Source organism: Fundulus heteroclitus, chromosome 12, assembly GCF_011125445.2.
Source record: "Fundulus heteroclitus isolate FHET01 chromosome 12, MU-UCD_Fhet_4.1, whole genome shotgun sequence".
NCBI lineage: Eukaryota > Metazoa > Chordata > Actinopteri > Cyprinodontiformes > Fundulidae > Fundulus > Fundulus heteroclitus.
This window is the reverse complement of record NC_046372.1, coordinates 2,564,534-2,589,490: the sequence shown is the minus strand read 5'-3', so window position 1 is coordinate 2,589,490 and position 24,957 is coordinate 2,564,534. Positions and strand designations below refer to the sequence as shown.

Sequence of the window (24,957 nt, the reverse complement as noted above, 5' to 3'; positions counted from 1 at the left end):
TGCATTCAGTTATGGTTTGTTCTTGTAATCTTGTTTGCTTACTGTGTTCCAAATATTGTAAATTGCATTGTGTGCAATGAGTGTCTTGTTTCATGTTGTAAGCGGCTGTGAAAAAAAATAAATCCCGTTGGAACAATAAATCCATCTGCTCAAACAGGTGAGCTTTTGGGTTTAAGTTTGTCATCCAATCCAGCTTTTATTATAATGCATTGATGCAGAGTGGTTCGAATTTTTATCTTCATCCACACATTTTCTGACATGGCAACAAAAAGCAGCACAAGCATATTTCTTGTGAGAGACACAGGTGAACAACCATTAGCAATGCATTCTCTCGCTGCAGCACCAAACCATAATTTCTACAGTGAATCCGCATACAGCGAATCCAGATATTGTGGAATTTATTACTTATACTGTCTAGCTTCTATTTGGCTAAATGATTTTGTACAATAATAATAATAATAATAATAATAATAATACTTATTATTATTATTATTATTATTATTATTATTATTATTACCCCTTTTAGTTCTTATGTAGACCCATAGAACTTTTTTAAAGCGTTTAATAAATAAACGATTATTAATTTATTTATGGTCTATATCAGAAAGAATCATAATTTTGCAATTGGGCTCTTATGGATTTATATTCTGTGGAAAAATCTGACATACACTTATTCAGGTTTATTTATAATATTTTAGGCCACTTAGAGGATAAAGATGTTTTTTTCAATACAGTATGTCAATCACACCAGCTTCAGCCTCTAGATGGCAGCACGTCGCTGCCACGATCACTACTCAGACAGCGTAGAAGTAGAACTTTGTCAGTAACGTGCTTTCAGGAATGTGTCAACACCAGGCAGCTTCATTCAGGGGTAAAAAGCTGCAATGTCGTTTGAAAACGTGATAAAAAGCCTGCGGGACTGCCTCCTCACTGAAGATCCAGCGGCTGAAAATGGCAGCCAGATCCTCCAGCTGTTCCTCGATAAACTGTCTGAATCCTCCAGGTTTGTGAAACTTATTCCAAGCGTTTATGCGCCGTTTATAATCGAATAAAACACCATCTGTTGGCTGGACAGGAGCAGCATTAAAAGGAGCAAGGAGCGCAGTTTGGACGAGGCAGTCCAGCTGCTGAGGCGCATCTCAGAGGCGCAGCTCCGTGGCTTGGAGGAAGAGCGTCTCCTGCTTCTGGTCAGACTCCTCCTGTCCCTGCAGCTGGAGATGGTCAGCATCTCCACGGCCTGCCGTAAAGTGGACCAGGTGAGCTCCACTGCTCGCGTCCTCACTATAACACAAGGTAATGGAATTAAAACGATATTTTCTGCTTCACAGATGCTGCAGCATTTGGCAGCAAATGTGGATCACCAGATGGTTTATAAAGAAACCCTCAACAGTTTTCACTCCATAGTCCACAGTGATCAGGTACGGAGAGCTTGCTTTGTCTTTGGTTATACTGCTGTTGCTATTAAACATACCTGATGAACTTTTCCACACCATAAAAAAATTATCTAGCAACAATTCAAAGCAAATGTCATCTCAAGGCACAAAAAAAAAAAACATATCCAACAATACAGACCAAATTGCCTTCCATATTGATCCTAGCTCTAAAATAATGGAGTCAAGTTCAGTTTATATTTCAAAATTGGTTTTCTATCTAAGCAAGCCCAGCAGCTTGCATCGAATCATTGACTTGGAGCATTCGCTCCACCTGGATGAAAATGAACAGTGGACAGTTGCTTGCATTGTTGTTGACTTTGCATGTAGCGACAGTGGAGAGAAAATCTACCCTTTAACAGGGAGGAAAAACCTGCAGCAGAACCAGGCTAACTTATGGCAACTTTACCACAAACTAATGTATGGGATTTTATATATCGACATAAAATACAGCATAATTGTAAAGTGGAAAAAATAACTATAATTTCAATTTTTTCACAAAAATGTTTTAAGAAGTGTAGCCAGCATTTAAACTAAGGCCCAGTAAAAATTATATTTTTTGCTGCAGTTGGAGCAAGTCTTCATTTCCAATCTTGCACTTCTTGTGTCTGATTTTTTGCTCTTCTTTGCAAAATTAGCTCAGGCTCATTCAGATTAAATGGACAACGTCTGTGAAGGACAACGTCCAAGTCTTTTTGAGCTAAGCCACAATCATTGTGTAGCTCTGGTTGTATCTTTGAAGAGTTGTGCTGCTGGAAGGTGGACCTCCACCCCAGTCTCCACCTCAGTCTCTAACAGGTTTTCCTGGTATTTAGCTCCAGTCATCCTCCTGTCCTCTCAGTATTGTTGTTGCCACCGCCATGTTTCAAAGTGGACATGAAGTATTCAAAAATCATCCTGAATGATCTGTCATATAAAATACCAATTAAAAACTGGGGTTTTATTTAAAAAACAAATGTCTATTTCACTCCATATTTCACAGTGATCAGGTACGGAGAGCTTGCTTTGTCTTTGGTTGTACTGCTGTTGCTACTAAACATACCTGATGAACTTTTCCGCACCATAAATTTTTTTTATCTAGCAACAATTCAAAGCAAATGTCATCTCAAGGCACAAAAAAAAAAAAAAAAAAAGAAACACATCCAACAATACAGACCAAATTGCCTTCCATATTGATCCTAGCTCTAAAAAGGTCTTGGAAATGATTTAGCATTTGTCCTTTTTCAGGCTCTGTCTTTGGAGGATTTGCAGAGAGGTCGGTGCAGACTGACGGCAACCTTACATATTAGTATGCCGCTGACCTTATGTGCATGCTTTTAACTATTTCTCTATGATTTTAGCATGCATGTTCCTGGAGGACAGCGCAGTCGGTCGCGAGGTGTGGCGAGAATGCTACGTGGCCATGTTGCAGAAAGTATCCGAAGCCCTCCCTGCTGTATTGCAAGAGGAATCTCAGAGAGATGGGCAGATCTGTTACATTGCTGTCAAGGTAGTATAGACTCACAATCCAAGGCAGCTATTTTCAAAACAAACAACAACCATAGATTGCTTTTTAACATGTGCACCTTGATGGCTGCAGGTGTGTTTGCAAGTGTTTCAGCTGTTGCCTAGTGAAGTTGCTCGTCTGGTGTGGGAGGAAAACCGCAGCAAGGAAGCAGTACAGAGGATCCTGCAGGCTCTCATGGACATCATATCTGGAAAGGTGTCTTTATTTTATTTTTTTTAAGGAAATTTAGAATCAGTCTTTCACATGATAAGTGTGTTGTTAAAGCTGTTTCTGTGGCCTGTCATGCAGTGCTGCAACAGGGACACGCGTCTTTTGGCGGGCACCGCCGTGGCCATGCTGATCAACACAGCGTCTGAGAGCAGAGCGGCAGGAGCTGCAGCCTGGAGTCTGCTGCAGGCCTGTCATCCACGTACGTCACCGCCGTCATGTTTGAGCGCAAAAAGTCGCACAAACAATCAGGCGCAGCGAATGAAAATAGTTTTTAGTGCAAATTTGAAAGGCATCTTCACTAGCCTTTTATTTTAAATCTTGAAATTCACCCATCCCGCTCCCTGTATAAGACGATCATTTTGTTGTGATTCTATTGGTTTTCCATTTGCCTGTGTTGCATAAATCTTACTGGAATGTTTTTTTTTTCAAATTTTATTCTGTTTTATTTCTAATGCTTTCATTAGTTTTTAGTCATTATGATCAGCACAGTAAGGTTGTACAAGAAGCCCTATGGAACACCTTTGTAAGCGTGTCGCAATATCATACGTTGATATCTTTTTATGTAAAACGAGTGTAATTAAATGCATTTAGAAGCCTAGATCTCAAATGACAGCCAGCCTGTGCAGCACTGGATCTCCCAGCACATTAGGGCCAAAAAGAAAATGTTTTTCACTGAGCTTCTCAGAGGAAAGCCTCTGTTTCCTCCCAGGAAGCTGTTGGGACACAAATCTGACTGACCCGAGTCAATTTGCCCGAAAAAAAGTGTTTGGTGTCCAAAAATAACAGCAGAGCAAGATAATTTTTTCCCTTTGAGAAAATTTTTTCTTTATTCTAATGAATAAAACGGAGTTATTTAAACTGAATATTTAAACCGATTAAACCGAAATTGTGTGATTTGGGGTTGTTCTACAGCCTCTGGATTAGGCAGCTAATTTTTTGAGATAAAGTATGTCAGTTGATCTGCAAGCACATATTTTAACATGTGGACACAAAAGAATCCAAGAAGGATCTGCCTAATAATCAGAAGTGCAGGAAGCACAGGCGTAGATGTCCTCCCAAAAAAAATCAGGAGACTGGACACATATTTGTTCGTGAAAAACTGGTAGAAAAATGTGTTACAGTCACTAAAAATAACTAACTTGTTATAGAAATGGATAATAAAAGTCATTTGTGAAGCCAAGGGTACTTCTTTTCTGTTTTATTCAGGGAATTATGGTAATGATCATAAAATAAATAATAATAAAAGAAGCCTCAAATTAAGACACACCCAAATAAAATAACAACAACCAGATGTTGGCCTTTAACGTGATTTAATGCGTGAACTTAAGCATGAACTGATTTGATCTTTGCTCAACCAAACTGTTTTTGCTCCAGATTCTGTGAAGTGTTCTGACTGAAGACGTCTTGTTTCTGCTGCTTCTCAGCGCCCCGCCAGCTGGCCGTGGGGGTTCTGCAGGTGAGATGCGAGCCAGCGGGGACGGACGGAGTGGAGCGTTTGGCTGTGAGCAGAGGCCTCCTCACCTGCTGTCGACCTCACGTCCTGCTGAGTCCGAACCACAACTCCACGCAGGTAGAGAACGTCGATTGTCTGACGCGTGTCGGACTTTCCCTTCGTGATTAAACCCACAGCGGCTTCTGTTTTCAGACCTGTTTGCTGCTGGACGGTTTGTTCCCTCTTGTTTATGCGCTGTGTGAGGAGAAGCGGGATTTTCACTACTTTGCGTTCGAGGGTGAGTGAACCCCGAACCGTTTGCTTTGTCTGGGCGGAGGGTTCTGTTTTCTGTTAAAACCCAAAATGCTGTTGCAGTGTTAGCGCTGTGGCTGAGGAGAGCGAAGGAATGTGTGACGGATCTGTGGAAGATGGCCGGCGCCCGCCTCCTGCCTGACGACAGCAGGCTGCTGCAGCAACTCACTCACATCATCTGGACCAATGCAGAAAGCCCGGTGAGTCCCTGAACATCGTTTTACAGATATTTTCATGGTAAAAAAAAACACAACTTTTACTAGAAATAACACACACTGTCTTGTTTTTGCTCATTTTATTTGGCAAAATTACTGAAGGTGTTTATTAAGGATGCATTAAGGTGTAGTTTTCACTTTTTACCCGGGGAGACAGCATCACATTATCTTGCAATATTAACAACAGCCGATGGTGATTGTAATTTCCCAAAACTGACAGTGTGATTTGAATTGTTACTTTGAAATAAAACAAATATATATGTTATGGATTATGAGATTAAAGATTCTGAAGCTGCAGAGAGCAGTTAACAGAAACAACAGATAAACCACGAACACTGGAGACTCAGAGCCTGACATACTTAGATTGGACAGAATGACTGATATGGCATAAATGGGTCAGCTTGGTCATGTTTACATTATAGTATCATATTCTCCCACAAATGTGATCCGAGGAACACTAATGTCATATTGCACACACCCTTGTAGGGGTGTACACACTTGGTATATAATGCTTGTGTGACTGATGATCAGGGCTCTGTATGGGGTAAAAGCGGTTCCATAATAAACTTGTACATAAAAGGATAGTTGTGTCCATATTAGTCAGAAGTTGTGCATAAAAAACATTTGTAAACTCATAATAATTTAAATCGCATTCAAAAGATACAACATACAGTTTAAATAGTTACAACTTCAATAACTAATAAATACAAATTTCAAGTTTAAATTTGTGCTTTACTCTTTATGAACACAAACAGTAGCGGCTGCTTGAGAATACGGATTTTTTCTTTGAGAATACGAATTCACAACAGTGCTGTTAAGGTTAGACAAAGTAGCTTAACTCTACTCCCTTTACTGTTACTAATATATAAAAATTGTGTTTTCATTTTAATTATTTACAGATAAATAGTCACAATTTCAACGTGATCACATGTTTAATACCATCCTCAATGTTGTTTTTTAAAGATAAAAGTAGGAAATAGGCTGTCAATCTTAAAAAACCTACCAGTTGGCACAGACGCTCAACGTCGGACTTTTTATTAAAATTACGCACTAACTCTGTAAACAGGCCACGTAGGGAAGCTTAAAAGTATAATGTTCTCGCCTCAAACGATCTGAAAACGTACTTTTGAACAACAGCAGCAGAAAAGGGAATGTTTAACTTACCACTGTGAGCTCTGCGCTGTCTGGAATGAAGCTGCAGCCGCGGTGCATTCAGAGACGGTCAGTCTGAAGAGCGCATGCGCGGCTCCTATCTTCGCACTCTGTGCTCCACTAACCAGCCTTGGAAACCGTGACGTCAGACCACTGTTGTGAATTCGTATTCTCAAAGAAAAAATCCGTATTCTCAAGCAGCCGCTACTGTTTGTGTTCATAAAGAGTAAAGCACAAATTTAAACTTGAAATTTGTATTTATTAGTTATTGAAGTTGTAACTATTTAAACTGTATGTTGTATCTTTTGAATGTGATTTAAATTATTATGAGTTTACAAATGTTTTTTATGCACAACTGACTAATATGGACACAACTATCCTTTTATGTAAGTTTATTATGGAACCGCTTTTACCCCATAGCTCTCTCTCTCGCGTCTGGAGATCTACCCGCCTCGCATTGTCATGTGTGAGAGTCCAGTACCGAAGCTGTAAACCTCCCTCTGCCTTGTTAGATTAAATATGTCAAAGGATAGTTTCTTTTTATTACGACAGAAGTCTCAGCAGTGTACAAAAACAGAATGCTAAATTTTTCAGGGAAAGAACCTGGGAAAACCGCAACTGGATGCGGTCGATTCTTTTCATATATATTTATTTGCTGCTGGTTCAATGAGAGAACATATAAATATTGCATTAATGTTTAAAATATGATCGATTGGCATCAATGTTTTGCTGTTTAGATGCCAAGTTGTGGTACTTAATCTCACTGGTGTAGTTAGGAAGCCTTTTTTCCGAGCGATATCTGTGTTTGTGAAGCTCTAGGCTGTAGGCAGCATTTTATAGATTTAGATTTATAGTCAAAAAAACTTTGCTAACTTGTAACACAGGAAACACCTTCAGTCTGCATCACATATTCCTGGTATTAATTTAGTTTTTGTTGCCTTGGACGGATAAAGGGATGTTGGATCCTGGTTGCTTCCTCGATAGTTTTTGCAACGTTTTAGCTTTAGTTTGAGTGTAAAAGAGCTCGCTTCTGGCTTGTCAGTTCAGATTTTCCATCTGATGATGAGTACAAAGCAAGGCAAGTTTATCTGCATAGCACTTTTCAGTAACAAGACGATTCAAAGTGCTGTACTAACACTACTGTGCCCCTCACAGGCATGTATAGTAATGGAAGTAAAAAGAAAATCACTGTTGGTGAAATTATATATGTGAGGTTGTGCTTGATTTATTTGGGGGCTTTTTAGTTGTCGTTACCCTGGTGGGAAATAAAAGTGGAGCCAAAGTAACGCCAATATGTTTTAAGGCTGGATTGGCTTTAATTAATCCTAAAGATCCCACTGATTAAAGCATTTTTAAGCTTTGTGTGTGTGTCTGTTTCGGCAGGTGGAAGGGGTGCGTGAGTTCGCGAGCTGTGCCTTTGCTCTACTGCTGAATATTTACGACATGGACTGTGAGCAGTTTTGCGACGCCAAGAGGACTTTTTATTTTACCCTGCTTGAGCGCCTATTGAAACTGCCTTGGGAGGCAAAAGCCAAATATCCCCGCCTCTGTGCTCTGCTGCCATATGTGGGAACCGACCTGGTGGGCGTTTAGGAGCTCTAATATTCTTTATGATGTTGTTATAACTTTCAGAAAGTCTGATTTTTTTTTTTTTTTTTTTTTAACCTCAGGTGCTGGGTCAGCACGCCGAGGTGTCCAGCCAGCTCTTGAAGTGCCTATCGACCAATCACCTGTCCCCGTGTGGCGCCGAGTTCTACAAGTGTCTGATCCAGCAGCAGAGGCGGGAGCTCCCCGCCTCGCTCTCTGAGCTGGAGATGGCCGGCCGCTGGGCGAACAGCTGGCAGCCTTTCCTCCTCCAGGCTCTGACCTCTGAGGTGACTCTGTTGCAGACCAACGGCTCCACACACTTGCTGCCCTGCACCTTTCAGGTGTTCCCCTCCGCTGTGCATCGCCTTCTGGCCTCCCTGGACCCCCGGCGGCCGGGCCAGCTGCACGCCTGGGCGTGCGTCCTGAGCGTCTACCGGGCCATCAGCGGCTGTTCCCCCTGGGCTCTGCAGGGCGGCGCCGCCCTCGAAACGCTGCAGCTGGCTCTCGGGTCTGCGGAAGACAAAGTCCGTCTGGCCGCTCTGGACCTGCTCTGCCGCAGCCCAAAGACCAGAGCCATCCCCGCCGCGGAGGAGATGAAGGCCCTGGAGGAGTTTCTGCCCCAGAATCTGAACTGCGAGTCCTCGCCTTTCCGGCAGCACCTTCAGGCGGCAGTGAGGAGGTTTCTGGTGCGTGTCAGAGACGGCTGCTTGGCACACGTCAGAGCAGCGAAGGGCGAGAAGAAGGAGGGTTTCAGCCATGAAAGTAGAAAGGATGTTCTGGACCAAGGCATTGGTGAGGGATTCAGAGAAATCTTTTTTTTCCAGGATTTTCCAGGTTTTATTCCCGCTGTTCAGAAAAGTTTTTTTTTTGTTGTTTTTACCCTGTAGGCTTTGTGGAGTGGTTGGGTCGGCTTCCATACAGCTCTCTCTCACCTGGACTCAGCTATCAGAGGAAGAAGACGGCGCTGCTGTTGCTGTCTGCGGTCCTGGAGACGTGCACCGACACCTGGAGCCCGGACAAGAAGAAGGGGCAGCCTCCAGGTGAGCTATTCAAAACAAACCGGAGCAACGGAAGCTTTCACTGACAAAGTATTCACGCCCCTCGACCCTTTCAACATTTGGTTACGTTGCAAACGCGCGCCTTAATGATATTTAATAGCCTATTAAATATCATTAAATATCACCTCAGGGCTCTATATAATAGGCTCTAGTGTGGTAGGCCAGCACTAAGATGTGTATAACTGGAGGAAAGGAAAGAATATGGTGTTTTAAAGAAGAATCTGCAGCATTTGGCTCCCCTGCGCTCTGGATTTCTGCATCTCGGCCCGGTCTCTGGTTAATGCTCTCGTTGAACAATCGAACAGTCCGCTGGGAGTTGCTCAAAGCCTGTGATTTTGTTTTCTCCTGGGTTCCCTGGTCCTCATGATGCTGTTTGTTCTCTGATGTTCTCTACCAAACCTGAGGCCTTCAAAAGACAGCTGTCTCTATACTAACGTGGCGTTACTGCACTCTTAATTTTGCTATTGGGTGAGTTCTGAAGGCAGCGGATTGGACTGGATCTCCTTTAGTGGTATCAGATTAAAAGAGACTGAACCCAAATTCTGATTTTTATTTGCAAAAATTGTTCAAAACCTTGTATGATTTCAGATATAAATTTTTGGTTACTTGGTTCGCCTGTCACTTAAAGTCCCAAGAACAAACACTGAAGTTTGTAGTGAAATGTGAAAAGGTCTGAATACCTGTACAAAGCACTAAATATGTAGGCACACATGCTCCTCTGTTTGTCTTAAAATATCATTTACTCTTTTAAAGATGCAACTTTTGATAATTACAGCAACTTTCCATAATTACAGCAAATGTAGGCCTTCTGATTGAGCATGCCAGACGGAGGGGACAGTGGGATTTCTTCTGCAGAACCAAGCAGCTGCTTCTCATCAGCTGTCTGGAAGATTCTACAAACGAGGTTGGAGCTTTCTCAGCAGGGCCGGTTATTTCTCCTGGTCTAAACCGACTGAAAGGTAAAACCGGGCGTGTTGTTTCCTTTAGATCCGGGAGCTCTCGGCTGCCTTGTTGTTGAGGTTTTTCCCTCCCAGCTTCCCCGCTGATGTGGCTCAAGTCCTGGAGACGAGGAGCAGGCAGCTTCTGTGCAGCCCGCGGGTGCAGGAGGCTCAGATGGGAGCGCTGATGATGAAGACGCTCCTCCAGAAGTAAGACCTCGCCTCTTCTCGTGACCTCATCTTGTGTCGTTATTCTTACCCCTTCAGCTTTCTTTTGTCTTTTGCAACCACAGGGCTCAAAGTTTGGGGATTTTATGTGATGCAAACACGTAAAACACAGGCAAAACTCAGGCAAATCAGGAATGCATTTGTGAAATGAAAGCAGTTTGTTTCTCTTTATTTAACAGTATCAAAGTAAAGGATGGCTAAATATCTATCTATCTATCTATCTATCTATCTATCTATCTATCTATCTATCTATCTATCTATCTATCTATCTATCTATCTATCTATCTATCTATCTATCTATCTATCTATCTATCTATCTATCTATCTATCTATCTATCTATCTATCTATCTATCAAAAACCTCCAAACTTTTTATTTAATTTTTTACATTTTATTTTGTGGCATGAGTGGCCTTTATATGACAGTAAGCTGACAGGAAATGGTGTCGATAGAGAGACATCGGTCGCGTCCGCTACCCCTGCTCCACCGCCACACACGCCTTTTTTTATATGTTTATCTTCAATAAAATTGCCAAGAAAGATCATTATTCCTACTCTGGACCAAACCATGGGTGTTAAACTTGAGTCCTTGTGGATCCTGAAAGAAATAGAAAAGGCATCAGCAGAACTTGTCGCCTTCGATTCAGGTGTGTTGGACCAGGGACGCGTCTAAAGGTCGATGGACGCTGGTCATCGAGGGCTAGAGATTGACTCCCTAGATCCGCTTTAGCTATGGCTGCATCTTCAGGGATGTTGGAAATCTTACCTCTTTCTAGCGTTTTTCTTAAAGGCCAAAAAGTAAAGTCTCATTTTCTTTGTCTGCTATACTGAGATTAAATTACACTCAAGGCAATTGGTTCTAATGGGTTTTCTTTAGGGGTATTAATATCAAAGGGGGCCGTATATTGCTGTTGCAAGAAAAGGCAAAAAGCCCTGCGTTCAGATCCAGGTCTGGAGTCTTCCTGCATGGAGTTTGCTTGTTCTCCTCCTGCAACCCTGCAAGGTTCTGTTGGTACAGATGATGTGTTTTCTATTCATGGTTCAGATGATGAAGGTAAGGTCCGTTTCTTCCCGTAGATCAGGACATCGGTGCGAGGAATGCAGTCGAAGCTTCGCTGCCAACAGCGGAGGTGCCTCCAGAGACCGCTGTGTGCTCAGAGTCCTGCTGAAGGAGCTGGAGGAGCATTATCTGACGGCCAAAGCAGACATGATGCTCTCCGCCAGAACCAAGCCCATACATGGTGACCGCTAACATTCATTCACATTTGCGATGCTGGGGAAATCTTCTTCCTCGCTTGACTCTGCTGACATTTTCCGTTTCAGGAGTGTTATGCGCTCTGCAGAGGTGTTGGCTTGAGGAGGCCGCCGACGTGCGCGCCAGCCTCGACCGTAGCCTGATCACCAAGCTGTTGGATCTCCTGGAGGAAATCTCTCAGTTGCTGCTCGCCGTTCTGCGTGGAGACCGCGAGGCTTGTGCCGCTGGCAAATGTAATCGAACGATCTTAACAAGCGGTGAAATCTCATCTTAGATTCTTTTTGTTTTGTTTTAACGTTGCAAACTGAAATAGTTTTTTCCTTCTCTTAGACGCTCCACCTTCGTTTTGTGATATGGGAAACGCCATCAGCTCCCTGATATCCCAGCAGTCTGGAGGTGGCCCAACGCATGAAGAGGACTGCGTCCTGCTGTCTGAGGAGCACAGCCTGGTTCTCACCTGCTGCTGGGTCTCTCTCAAGGTGAGGCGTGCGCGGGCCAGCCGGCCAACGCGGCGTCAGTCTTTTTAAGAAGGCGGAGAAAACCCATCCGTGTTTCCTCTCCATGTGTCTGCATCAGGAAGCCGGAGTGTTTTTAGGTTCCCTGGTGGAGAAAGTTCTCAAAGAGTCCAGACAGCTTCTAACTAAACAGGATTTAATGAGGGCATCAGAAGTATTCAAGGATATTCTTCTAAAATGCCGCCACTGGGTAGGTTCTTTTTAAAAGACGCAGTTCCGCTCAGAGGTTTACGTCATCGATATGCATAAACTCGCTAATGCTGGGCTTTTGTTGATGTATTTAAACTGTTTTTTTTCACCAAGTTGGGAGAATTAAATTCAACAAACAGCTTCAGAGATGTTTTTTTTAAAACAAGAATTGGGGCACAATGTTGATTTTTATGGCAAATTTCCTCTAATTCTCGCATGACCAAAAGTTACAGGCTCAAATATAGAATCTTTGGTTAAATGTCTGTAACTAAGTCGTCCCATAACCACACTTTGTTTTTGCCAGCCCTGACCGAGGCTCCTAAGACCGTCCAAAATGACTTTTTATATATTTTCACATTGCACATCAGACAGGTACATTCATGAACTGCATTTAAAGGTTTAACACGTCCTTTTCTTGTTTGACTTAAACCCAGCATGAAAACGTATGTTGACTGTGGCTGAATTTTAAATTTTTTTTTTCTTTTTCTTCTAGTTTTTCTTTTCTTTAACGCCTCTCCTTTACCTATTTTCAAGTGCTCCTGTGCATTTTTGTTTTCTGGCCTTTTATGTTTGGTGCTTTATAAATAAAAACTATTCCCCAAGTTCCACCTTGTTTGGTACCCCTGGGAGAGAAACGCACCCTTAGCATGATGCCACCACCACCGTGCTTAACAGCTAGTAGTTGACTCCTCCAAAAATACTTCCTACATCGTGACTTAACGATCAATATTTGTCTTGTCTGAGTGGAAAACATTTTGGCAGAATCCATTTAGCTTGACCATGCGTAGAGCGGCAAATTTCAGCTAAGCCAGATATTTAAATATCTAAATTTAGATCATCTGTACTTAAGTAGAGTTGTTTGAACCGATGGTCTTGGAATCTGTGGCTGTTTAGAAATGACTCTAAAAACTTAATCTACCTTTTTTCATGCTTTGCTCTTCACTAAGTTCTTTGTTAAGTTTTTAGCATCACTTATTTGAAGATTTAAATGGATTTGGGTAGATATTAACGTCTGTAACTCTAATTCTGACCCCTTGTGGTTTAGAAGTCCAAACTAAAAGTCAACTTGTGCCCTCAGTCAAAAATTGTTCCAGCTGTTTCTTAACTAATCGGTCCATACTGGATAAATCACAGTTTAAATAAATCAACAACAAGGAAATATAAGGAAAATCTTGGCAGTGATAAGTGTGCGTAAACTTCCCACATCCGCTGCATTTAAACTTAAACTGATTAAAGAGTTCCTTCCTCACCAGGGGGCGGTAGAGGGCTGCTGTGTAGGCTTTACAAAGTTCTGTACATCCCTGCTGAGCAGCGATGATCCAGACCTGAAGGAGATACCCACCCAGATGCTGAAAGACGTGAGTCACTTTGGTTTCCTTTTAAGCCAATAAAAAGCCGCTGCTGATGCACCGAGTTATCATTTCCTGATGTCACCTCAGGGATTGCAGGTCGTTCAGTGCCCTCGCTCTACGTCGGTGACCCGCCGGGCTGCAGGCCTGCCGATGCTGATCCTGTGCGTTCTGTCAGCCGAGGAGGCCAGTAAGGCGAGGCCCCTGCTGGCTCTCAGCGTGCAAACCCTGCTGGACACGGCCAGAAGGCCCCTCGGCGACAGCTGGGACCAAACCCTGGACCTCCCGCAGGTGTGCTGCCGTCAGGTCTACCGCCGTCTGTAAAGAAATGGATGAAGTGTGATCAGGTGATGGTCCTCCTGTGCACAGGTATGCGCGGTTCACACTCTGCAGGCGCTGGTGCGCGGAGCCGGTCTGGGAGCAGCTGTGCTTCACTTTGCTCCTGCGGTGGCCATACTGTCGCTGACTCTGCTCAGCTCTCCCTGCTGGGCCATGAGGAACGCTGCTCTGCAACTTTACAGTGAGACAGAAACACATTTATTGTCTGTTCAGCATGACGCGTTGTACTCCGAATATTACCCCCTTAAGGTGAGCATTAATCATCCCGTTGTTCTCACAGCCCGGTTCTAACCAAGTCTGGAAAAATCTAAGTGATTCAGGACTCGTTCGCCCATCCATTTTCACCTGTCCTTCCATCCGTCCAGTTTTCTGTTCGTCCCTCAGTCCCTTTGTCCATCCGTTCATTCCTCAATCTATCCATTGATCTGTGCATCCCTCCATCCACATCTCCATTCATTAAGTTGTCTGTACTCTGTCCGCTCATTTATCCATCCATCCATCCATCCATCCATCCATCCATCCATTCATCCATCCATCCATTTATCCATCCATCCATCTGTGCATCCATTTGTGCATTTAAGATAAGATAAGATAAGATAAAATAAGATAGGCTTTATTGATTGGAGAAATTCACTTGTCACATCGGCTCAGTAATCAATAATCAAAAGAAGGTGCCAAAAGGAAGAAAAGGTGCATCAGGTTAGGGTTGGGCGATAAATCGATTTAATCGATTAATTCGAATTTACAATTCTTTAAGATTTAATTTTTGGAAAATCTGGATTTTATTTTGCCAATGCACTCATTGGGTTTCCATGAAGAGAACAGCATGTGATGCTGAATATATGTTTAGGAAAATGTATTGTCAAAATATTAAGTAGAAACTTTTTTTTACCATAATACGAGGTACTTCATTTACTTATTTACTTTTTTTTTACTTAGTTTGAAGTTCACAAGTGCAGTGAAGCCTGTTCTTAGCTCAATGTGTAATACCACTAGCAGCAAATGTTTTGTTATATTTTTATTGTTTATAATGGCATGGCTGCCATCTTGTTTTAAAAGCATGTTTCACAGCTTGTTTTTAGTTGCACTTTGAATTCAGGTCAACTCCCTGACGAAATGCTTGACATAAAAGCAAGGTTTTAAAATAATTTCTTTTTATGAAACAAAAAGGAGGAAAAAATCGATTAATCGGATTTGGTATGATAAAATCGGAGATTTATTTTTTAATCCATATCGCCCAGCCCTACATCAGGTATATAGAGTGTGTCCTTTTTATATACAGTGAATCAAAAAATAAGATAAATAAAAATACAAAAAGGAAATAAAGCAGAGATTCAGGGCGTCTTATGTACATTCACGGTGACTATATACATATGTATTGACGTACATTAAAGTGGTAATAACAGCAGAAGTCACTTCTATTCAGGATTATTGCACAGGTTATTGCACGGTGTATTAAATAGAATTGCACATTGGTTAAATTGCACATTTATTTATCCATCCCCCCGCCCATCGATACATCCAGTCTGTATTTTGTGTAGTTTCCTTGAATAGCTGTCATACACTCGCGGTAAAGCTCCTCACAGGACCTAAACAGCCAACAGTGGAAATTTGCATGTGACAAAGTGGGATATGTTGTCATAGAAATCTGTAAGAACCCTTAATTAATAACTCTTTCATGTAAAGAACGTCAGCATCTGCAGCTCATTGGATTTATGACAAGCTCCACTCTCCACTAACTAAAGTGTCCCGCTCCAGGTTCTCTTTGCTCCCGAATGCTTGGCCAGCGGTCCGGCGGTGCGGAGGCCGGCCCCAGCCAGCACAGCGTGTCCCCCGCCGCCTTCTTCTTTCACTATCCCACGCTGCAGCCTTTCCTCCTGGGCGAGCTGCGAGGGGCAGCGCAGCAACTCCAGGAGCCAGGCGCCAGGGCCACGCTGCATCTGCAGCCCTCACTGTACCCCATCCTGACTCTGCTGGCCCAACTCCAGCCCGGCGTCCAGGACTCATCAGAGTAGTTATTGTCAATATACCGTTTGGCTGATGAATTTAGTTATATAGATCACATTATGCCCTGGTGAGCAGTAAAAGGTCTGCAAAGTGACGTCCAAACCAGAATGATTTTGTAGATTTTGATTTTTCTTACCACATTTTTAACATTATTCATCCCTATATTTATTTTAGCTACTTCAAGGCATAACAAAGGAACAGCAGCTAACCACCCAGCCCAGGATTTTAAAACTACCTGACCAATCAGATCAAAGCAGATAGAGCTTTTCTAAAGACAACATAGATAAATACATAATTCTATCTAATATAAACTACACATGTAATTTAGCAGTTTCAGACTCTTTATAGTATATAAGGATGTTTAAAGTTAATCTGTTAAAATCGGGTGATCTATACTGACATTTGTTAGCTGGATTCGGTTTGGGCAGCAGATGAATATCTCACATCCTCCCCTTTGTGTAGAGCAAATCTGTCCTGACACGATAAGGCGACCCCACCCACTAAACCGTCTAAACTGCCAAGAAAGCAGATGCTAAAAAAAAAAAAACTTCCGATTTAGGACATTTAGTATAATCGTGTTCCCACTTTTGTCCAGATGAAGTAGATCCAACACATAACTGCTGAGTCTTTATTTCATTTTAAACGTTTTTTTCTTAGTTTTAACTGAGCTGTAGTGTATTAGTGGTAATCTTCATAAGTGCTGCCTCGTTTTGTTTTATTTGGAGAGTGCTGGGAGTAAAAGCTCCAATTTTTTTCCAGTCTGTGTTAGAGCTTTTAGTGCTTTGGTTTCCATTGCAACCATTCAGTAAGTCACTGTTCCCAGCTGTGGATGCTCTAGGATTTTGTTCTGCACGTACATGATGACAGACGGCCTGTGTCTCTGGGTGAATATCATGTGTTTCCTCCGACAGAGCTCAGTTGGACTTCCTGCCTCCGATACTCCAGCTATCCGCCAGCCCCGTTTATGGCGTGCGAGCGATGGCCTCCAGAGCTCTGGTAGCCATGACTCCCCCTTCAGGGTACGCGGACCTCTTCCTACAGCTGACCTCTCAGCTGCCCGGTCCGCAGGACAGCTGCTGCCACAACCGGCTCCACGGCCAGCTGCTGCAGATGAAGGCGCTGCTGGACAGGTGCGGCCGGCGTAACGGGACGCGCTTAGATATTCAACCCGGGACTTCCTGCCGTTGAAACTCTGCTGTGATCGTAGTGGTAAGGTCCCGTCTGACGACCTGCGCGAGGCGGCGGGCAGGATCCAAGCCTCCGTGTGGTTGGGGACCACGGCTCAGCGCTGCCCCCTAGTGAGAGCCGTTTACCTCAGCGTGGTTGACTCTCTGAGAAGACACTGCAGTGAGACCTTCCTGTTGCAGCTCAGTGGCAGACTCATGCATGATCTTCATGCGCCCCAGCATGGTCTTCAGGTGTGTAAAAACCGTAAATGAGAGGCCGTGTTTCTATTGTCTCCTTATGGAAGTCTTTGCAAATTCCAAAAAAAGTAAAAAGCAAAGCAATTGGACTTGTTTTCCGTAGTTGAAGAGGTTTCGCTTCCTCTCCAGGAAGCTTTCTCAATTCAATAAATTCCAGCCCGGCGTCCAGGTATATAGAGTAGTATAAAGCTTGGTACTGCACATTACTCCAGACTTTTTGAATTGAGAAAGCTTCCTGGAGAGGAAGCGGAACGTCTTCAACTACGGAAAACAAGTCCAATTGCTTTGTTTTTTTTTACTTTTTTTGGAATGACCATAACCTGGATGACTGAGAATCTTCACCAGCATAAGTCTTTGCAAAGGAATACAACATTAGTTTATGGAGGGGGGGACGTAGTTTTTGCCCTGTTGAGTAAATAAAAATATTTTTTTTGGCCCCATTTTGTAATAAGATAAAGATAACAATTACAGTCTAACAGATTTTTTATTTGTTTATCTCTTGTGTTCTCCACAGATCGGCTTGTCTTCCTTCCATCAACAGGCCCTCTGCTTCCTCTGCGCGGACCCGAAGTGGGCTCGTCAAATCTGGGGCGATTTTTCTGCAGCCTCCCCCGAGCTGAGGCTCTTGCTGGTCACGTGGCTGCGGGACAAGCGCGGCTGGCGGCAGACTGACATGAAAGACGTGATCCAGAGGGTGTTGCAGGCAAGGCACAGAACCGCTCCAACAAGTTTAAGACCAAAACCAAGCCTTAAAAACAAAAAAACAACAGCAGCTTAGCGTGTAACGAGCATCTAACGTGATATTTTAAAGCTAAAGCTGAGGTTAAATGCGGCGCTGTCCGGGCATGAAAGTGTTTATTGTTCCTGTGGTGAATGAAAGCGTCCGTTGTGAGCTGTTATGTTACATATCTAATGTAAAAGAGTAGCTACTTTAGTTAAATGACCTATATAACTTGAACTCATGAAGTAAGTGAACGCATTTTAAGACATTATTACTATATCCGTTGAGCTGTTTCACATCTGGTCACATTACATCCAGGCTCTTTTAATGGGATTTTGTGTGATAGACCAGCAGAAAGGGACACATAATTGTGAAGTAAAAAGAACACTTTTTGAACACAACTGAAAATCGAAAGAGATTCCCATTTTTATCTCTCTCCTTCTCTCTGATACCCGTGTAACCAGCTACCCTAAAAAGTGTCATTAAATGTGTTAAATCTTGTTATTAAAAAAAAACCTGTTCTTTTAAAACGTGATGAACCATTCCCCTGTTGAAGCGCAGTGGTGACACCATCGGGCTGTGGGGATGTTCTCTTCAGCCGGGGCCGGTTTTGATTTGGGGGGGGGTAGAGGAAGAAAGAGGCTGCAGAAGACTTAAGACGGGAGAGGTTCCAGTTGGATGATGAGCTTCAATCAAAGGATTTTAGATCAGAGCTCATCCCTGGCCCAGTCAATAATCAGAGCTTAATCCTTCTGGAAACTTGGGTTCATAGTAGGCCTGGACATTTAATTGCATTTGCAATATAATCACAATAAAAAAAAACTCAATTTGTAACTCAATATGTAACAATTAATACATAAGATGCGTCCTTTAGGTGTCGGTAATATGTTTAAAGTGGGTTTGCCTCCACATGAAAGGGAAGAGAGTTGCATTAGTGAGGTAATGTAATTTTATTACTTTTTTATTACTTAGGTTTATACAGTCAATACCTTTTTACCCAAAACTTTCAGGAATCTCACCATAGCATGTTTAATACGCTTAATAGGTAGAGTTGTTTCTTGTTGGTTGCTCTTTGCACTTTATGTTCAACAAGGATTGTTGTCCAACTCAACAAGCTATATTCTCTTGTTGAAGAATATTCTGATTAATAAAAAAAAAAAAATCTGTTAAATTTCTTGTTTTAAATAGTCCTTGTTTGCAAACATTTTCATCTACTTGTCTTGCTTGCGGTTGATGCAGAAAAAAGTCAAAATTAATTAGTAATTACGGTTGAAATAAATCACAATTTGGATTTTTGGCAAAACGGCACAGCCCTCCACAGATCTTAGATGTTATTTAGCTGTCAGGGTAAAAGGAGATGAAAGCAAAGGTGCAACACAGTTTTCATGTTTCTGTTGGTTCAGAATGATAATAACCTTGCATGTTTTAATTTCCACTCCACGATTATGTACTGCTTCGTGTTGGTCACAGAATCCCGTTAAAATCCATTGTTGCAGTGTGACAAAATGCTTTTTTTTTTTTTTTTTTTTTTTTTTTTTTTTCAGAGATTGAATTTGCTTGCTGTGGTAAAAGTTCATCCCGGTCAATAAGCTCGACGCTGTGCCCTCCCGGCTGTGGCGTCTCCCTGCTGCGTGCTGTCCAGGGTTTAAAGTGACGCTTTAAACGTGATAAAACGCGATACTGGCTATCTGCAGTCAGGGGGTAGAGATAGCCTCCTGTTTGTTTCTGTGGCCCAGTGACGTGTTTAACAGCACCTGTAGGATCGAATCATCTGAAGGTAATCATTAAATGTTCTCCATCTCCAGTCGAGCTTGAAGGAAGCGTTGTTGGGCGATAGTGTGGATTATCGCACCGCGTACCTGGCAGCGCTGGTCGCCGTGATGACCGACGGTGGCTCTGCGTTACCTCAGCCGCTTTCCAGCCCAGAGCCTCGTTTGCCCGAGTGTTTGCATTTATTACTCCAGGACCTGGAGGTCCAGAACGGTGGACCGGAGTTCCTGTCTCAGGCTCTGCATGCGGCCAGTCTGCTCCTTCCCCAGTTGACAAATTCCAGGTTTTTATAAAAAAAAATCTTTTATTTTGCATTTTAACGCCACGTTTACACCGAATGTTCCTCTAACTTTGATTTTCATTACGTTTTTTGCTTATAAGCCTGAAGACATCGATGCTTCAGCGTTGGTGCGGTATCTTGGAGTGCCAGCGGGCTCCAGAGGCCCCCGAAGTCCTCAGAGTCGTGTGCAGTGAAGCTCTCTGTGCTGCCGGAGTCCCTCTCATCTGCAGCCTCGGAGAACACGCCTCTCTCCCTGCGACCATGATGAGGTAGGAAGGACCTCTGACGGCTCAGTATTAAATGACTGCATCGCTTATTTAAAACGTGGGCCGTTTTATGGCGCAGGCTGATCGACACGGGCCTGCACCTGCTGCAGGACCAGAGCCAGCAGGCGAGGCAGAAAGCGGCCCGCTTCGCCTCTCTGCTTCATCGTTCAAGACGAGGAGACCAGCGGGGCAGCGTCTGCGTCATGCAGGTCAACCGAGCTCTGCGGCTCCTCCTGGACCTGCTGCTGCAGGAATGCTGGGATGCTCCCGGCACACTGGAGCTGTTGCTGTCCCACCTGCCTCGTGCTGACCTCAGATCAGTGCTGAGAGAAGCTGCAGCAGCGGGAGGGTGTGTTATTTCTCCATACCTGTACATTTGCTTGCAAAAGCATTCCTGACCTTTGAAGTTTTTCATATTTTGTCACATATCCCAGCATAACCTTAAACCCTGGAGCAATACAAAATAGGACTGAATGCAATGGAGTCCAAGTTTAAGATTTTAATATTTCAAAAGCTACTGAAAGTCATGTATTCCACAGTGATGCCCTAATTAGGAAGAATTACCCATCACTGCATTTGCAGTTATTGGTCTTTTGTGAATGAATTGTTTGTACATCGTTGGACTTTGACTAGGCCATTCTAACACATGAAAAAGGGTTGATCTACTAATATTTGGTTTGTTGTTCTGCTAGAAGGTGAACCTCTGCCTCAGCAGCCTTTGGAGCTTTCTTCTAGAATTGCTTTATATTTAACTCCGTCTTCCAATCAAATCAAGAGTATTTTATCACCTCTGGCCAAACTGTTTAGTATTTTAACAAAACGTTCTCCTTTTGGCCTCATCTGCCCAGAGCACCTCCGGGCCACATGTTTGCTGTGATTCCCACTGCAAATATGCAAAGGCCACATTAATGAAGTGCACGAGCAATAGCTGTCCTGTTTGCCTGATCATTATCGGAGCAGTGGGTCTGTGCAGCTCCTCCAGAGGAACGCAATGGGCCTCTTGTCTGGTTCCCTGTGACGCTCTACGCCCTGTCAGTCAGTTTAGGCGGTCGGCCATGTCTTGGTAGCTTTGCAGTTGTGCCGTAGTCCTTCCTTTTTTGTAGGATGAATTCATCAGAGGTCTGGGAGGTGTTGTAAAATATGAGATATTGTTTTAGAACCTTAATTCTGTTTCAAACGTCTCCACAATTTTATCTCTGATCTGGCTGCTGTGTTAATTGGTTTTCATTAATGTTCTTCTCTCACTAACGTTTACACTGAGTTTAAGAGACACGCGGGACTTTATTCACCAGTTAAGTGATTTCTGAAAGCAGGAGGTTGGATTGAATATTCTTCAAGACCATCAAGTAAACTGGACTTAATACATATGCACAACACATTTTTTCAGCCATTTCTTATAAACCAAATATTCTCTTCCCTTCCACCACACCATTATACACCACTTTATGTTAGTCTGTCACATAAAATCCCAATCAAGTTGAATATTGTGAATAAAATTGAAAGAGTATAGTCATGTTCAGTAAGTTAGAATATTATTTATTTGCTGATTTATTTATTATTTGTTTCGGTAGCCCAATTAACTTGGGTATACACATTATATAGATTCTTTACTCACAGACTGATGTTTTAAAGCCCTTATTTCTGTTAATAACAATGCTTATACATTACAAAAATACCACATGTAAGATTAGAATATTACATCAAACCATTAAAACATTTATGTTTAATACAGAAATGTGGGCTTAATGAGAAGTATGTTTAATACTTTCTTAAAGTCACATTTAATCTGAGAAATAAGCATCATTGGAACCCATATTGTAATTTATTGTGTATATATATATATATATATATATATATATATATATATATATATATATTATATAAATATATATAAATTATATATAATAAATAAATAAATGAAATATATATATATATATATATTATATATCTATATATATATTTATATTATATATATAAATACAAAAATATGCCGGTAATTTATTTTTTTCAACTGAACATTAGTCATGGGTGTGTTCTTGCAGGAGTTCCAGTCTGTATGAGCAGGATGAGGTGAACGTGTTTGCAGAACCCTCCATCATGTCTGCACACATACTGCCTTACCTGCTGCAGCTGGCAGAGAAATCCTCTCAGTGCTCAGCTTTGGCACAGACGCTGACTACATGGGCAGAGGAGAACGCTGCACAGGTGCTGGATAACCTCACAGCGTGTGAGCAGCTCCAACCAGGTACACTGCTACGCCTTTCATATGGAATTAAAGTAGTAAAGCTGAGCTCTTGATTGTGTCTTGCTTTGTGTTCACATATCACTCGTTTACTTGTTTTCCAGCTGAAACACTGACCTCCGCTTGGTTGGCTCTCCTGGTGGATCCGCGCTTCCACAGCGCCGTGTGTGGCCTCTTCACCAGAGCTGCCTTTCTTCTTCATCTGCTGAAAACCTCTGCCTCTTTACGGCACCTCTGCCATCCTGTGAGCTTGCAGACGCGTCTGCAGGCGGTTTGCTCTCTTCTCAATCAGAACGGTCTCAACTTTCCCCCCGCTTTAACCGCTGCTGTGGCCGCTGGGGAGCCGCCACTGTGACGGAGCGGTTCAGGAACTGACCCTCGTGACCTGGGATAAAATTAGTTTTTGATATTTCGAGAATGGACATGACGCGCTCTCACTTAGATGACAATTGCAGGTGCTGATGCTGCCGGGCTCCAGCTCTTCGTAAACACATAAAAGGGCTAAGTGGGTAGGATTTCTTCTCTGTCTTTCTTAGCTGTGCATGGAAGAGAGCCTCTGGGCATCGGCTCAGTGAAGGTTTATTCTTCTTCAGTGGAAATATAATCACGGGGAACTGCAGTCAGAACAACAGCTGCAGGTCATTTCTGCCCCTTTTTTCGTTGTTGTGCTTCTCTCTGCAGCAGCAACAGCAGCAAGGCTCAGGCTGATGCAGTGATGTAATGCAACAGCATCTGGAAATATTGCCTGCTTGGCAGCCAGTGGGGGATGAGATGAGTGGTTTAATTTTTCCATTAGAGGCCTTGTGACTGGATAAGTGTCCATTTTCTCAACCACACGAGAGCTGAGAGCAGGCTCTGAGGGACCTGATGTAGATCTGGCGGTTGGCCCCTGACAGACCGCACATTAGAGGAGTCCGACGTCATCAGAGGGCCCGCTGCTCAGGATTGATAACCATCAGGGTTGAAAAAAACACAAGTATTGAACTTAGAAGTTGCATTGTTAGATGATAATTAGGTTTTTATCAAAGGAAAAGTGATTTCTTAAAGCAGAAAGTCAGAATCTTATCTGTAAACCGAGGGTGTAGAGATTTGCCTTAAGTTCCTCTCAGCTTTCCCTTTCCTTCACTCACCCAGTGCGAGGTTTGTTGCTCCATTGAGCGCATGGATTATACAACAACTTGACAACAAGCCTGTGTTAATGATTCTTTCAAGAATCTTATGCAAGGTGTTTCCTGTGACCGGCGGAAGCTCCACACCTTGTGTTCAGCTTCATGCCCTTTAGTGGAGCTTGGCTTTTTTTTGTTGTTGTTGAGGGAACCTAAATGTTCCAGAAGAATAGATCACATTTTCACCAAGTATAATTTAGAAACAACTACATTGGGCATTTTAATGATAAAAACACATTCTAGAGGTTTATTGGCCTGCACTGGACAAGAAAGGGCAATATAGGAAAGAGATTAACGACAGTCTCATGCTGAAGTAAATACATCCTGCATTGGGTTTCATATATGTATATTGCAGATTAAAGATGTTTTCAGGAAGAAATGTGCTATAAAAGTGCATATTTTATATTGATTTTTTTTTTAACCGTATAATTCATCTTGTCTAATTTAGGAAGGAAGCAACATTTTGTGCTAATCGTGAAACCAAAACCTGCTTTTTCATCCCTGAAACCAGACTTTTAGGTCTAAATAATCTTAAACTTCATCTTAAATTTGTAAAAATGTAAAAACGACCATCTGGCCTGATAATAAAGCTGTCCTAACTGAGAGTATGTGGGCTCGTAGAAAGCCTGCGTCTTGCTACTTTACTGATTAACTATGGCAGCAGAGAAAGGCCAAGTGCAGAGGGTACAGGCACTGTAATGAGCTGTGTATGTAAATATGTACCATTCGGAGCATGAACGGAGTATTTTTCCACCGCTTTATCGATTTGCCTAGTAAAGAAAAGGCCGCTGTTGAAAGATTTTATTCTAAAACTCAGTATGTCATCAAAGTTATTAACTTGTGCATGTTTATTTAAGGAAAACGGCAATGCTGAACGGTTAAAGTATCGTTCATTTGATCACTGTTAGCTGTTCAGTGATTTCTTTTTAACCCCAGACAGTGATCACGCTTGGTATTTAAAAATGTCTGTATTTTGATAAACAAATAATTTTTTAATAAGTGATCTAATGTACTTTTCCTGAAATGTTTGCTGTTTTTTATTATTATTATTTTTACTTATTTCAGACTCATTTGTACTTTTCGGAAAAGGTTATCTATCACTGTGGCCACAAGAAAAGCTTTAATTATGTCATATTTTGGTCTTTTTTTGTCAAAGATATACATATTTGTAGCTATTCTGGAAGCTCTAACATATTGAATTTGAATAAAAATTATGATCTATGAAAGTAAACCTACTCCCTTTTCTTTGCACACATAGAGAAACACAAAAGAATAGTTATTTGGTAGCTTTAGACGCTTCTCTGTACCAGTTTATGCAAATCAGAGCATGTTTATTTAGAGAATATTTACCATATCTTCCTCGCTAT

The 24,957-nt window shown here is 42.3% G+C and overlaps 1 protein-coding gene across 1 annotated transcript; it reads left to right on the top strand.

Annotated features, from left to right (window-relative positions):
• Positions 1-797: 797 nt before the first annotated feature.
• Positions 798-24,149, top strand: si:ch211-225b11.4 (thyroid adenoma-associated protein homolog). Its single transcript, XM_012863486.3, has 31 exons — positions 798-1,003; positions 1,076-1,256; positions 1,329-1,418; positions 2,658-2,685; positions 2,771-2,919; positions 3,010-3,132; positions 3,226-3,346; positions 4,572-4,717; positions 4,793-4,877; positions 4,955-5,091; positions 7,642-7,839; positions 7,929-8,637; positions 8,733-8,885; positions 9,698-9,807; positions 9,891-10,051; positions 11,145-11,308; positions 11,391-11,555; positions 11,653-11,801; positions 11,899-12,027; positions 13,280-13,384; positions 13,466-13,666; positions 13,745-13,895; positions 15,473-15,725; positions 16,633-16,851; positions 16,929-17,139; positions 17,660-17,848; positions 19,672-19,919; positions 20,018-20,185; positions 20,262-20,531; positions 22,225-22,427; positions 22,529-24,149. The coding sequence occupies exons 1-31, from the start codon at positions 885-887 to the stop codon at positions 22,777-22,779; spliced, it is 5,586 nt and encodes a 1,861-aa protein (XP_012718940.2). The 5' UTR covers positions 798-884; the 3' UTR covers positions 22,780-24,149.
• The last annotated feature ends 808 nt before the right edge of the window (positions 24,150-24,957 follow it).

Coding starts and splice junctions, on each gene's coding strand:
- si:ch211-225b11.4 (XM_012863486.3), top strand. CDS start 885: ATGTCGTTTGAAAACGTGATAAAAAGCCTGCGGGACTGCCTCCTCACT. Junction 4,718..4,792: donor CGAACCACAACTCCACGCAG/GTAGAGAACGTC, acceptor TTCTGTTTTCAG/ACCTGTTTGCTGCTGGACGG. Junction 17,849..19,671: donor TGATCCAGAGGGTGTTGCAG/GCAAGGCACAGA, acceptor CTCCATCTCCAG/TCGAGCTTGAAGGAAGCGTT.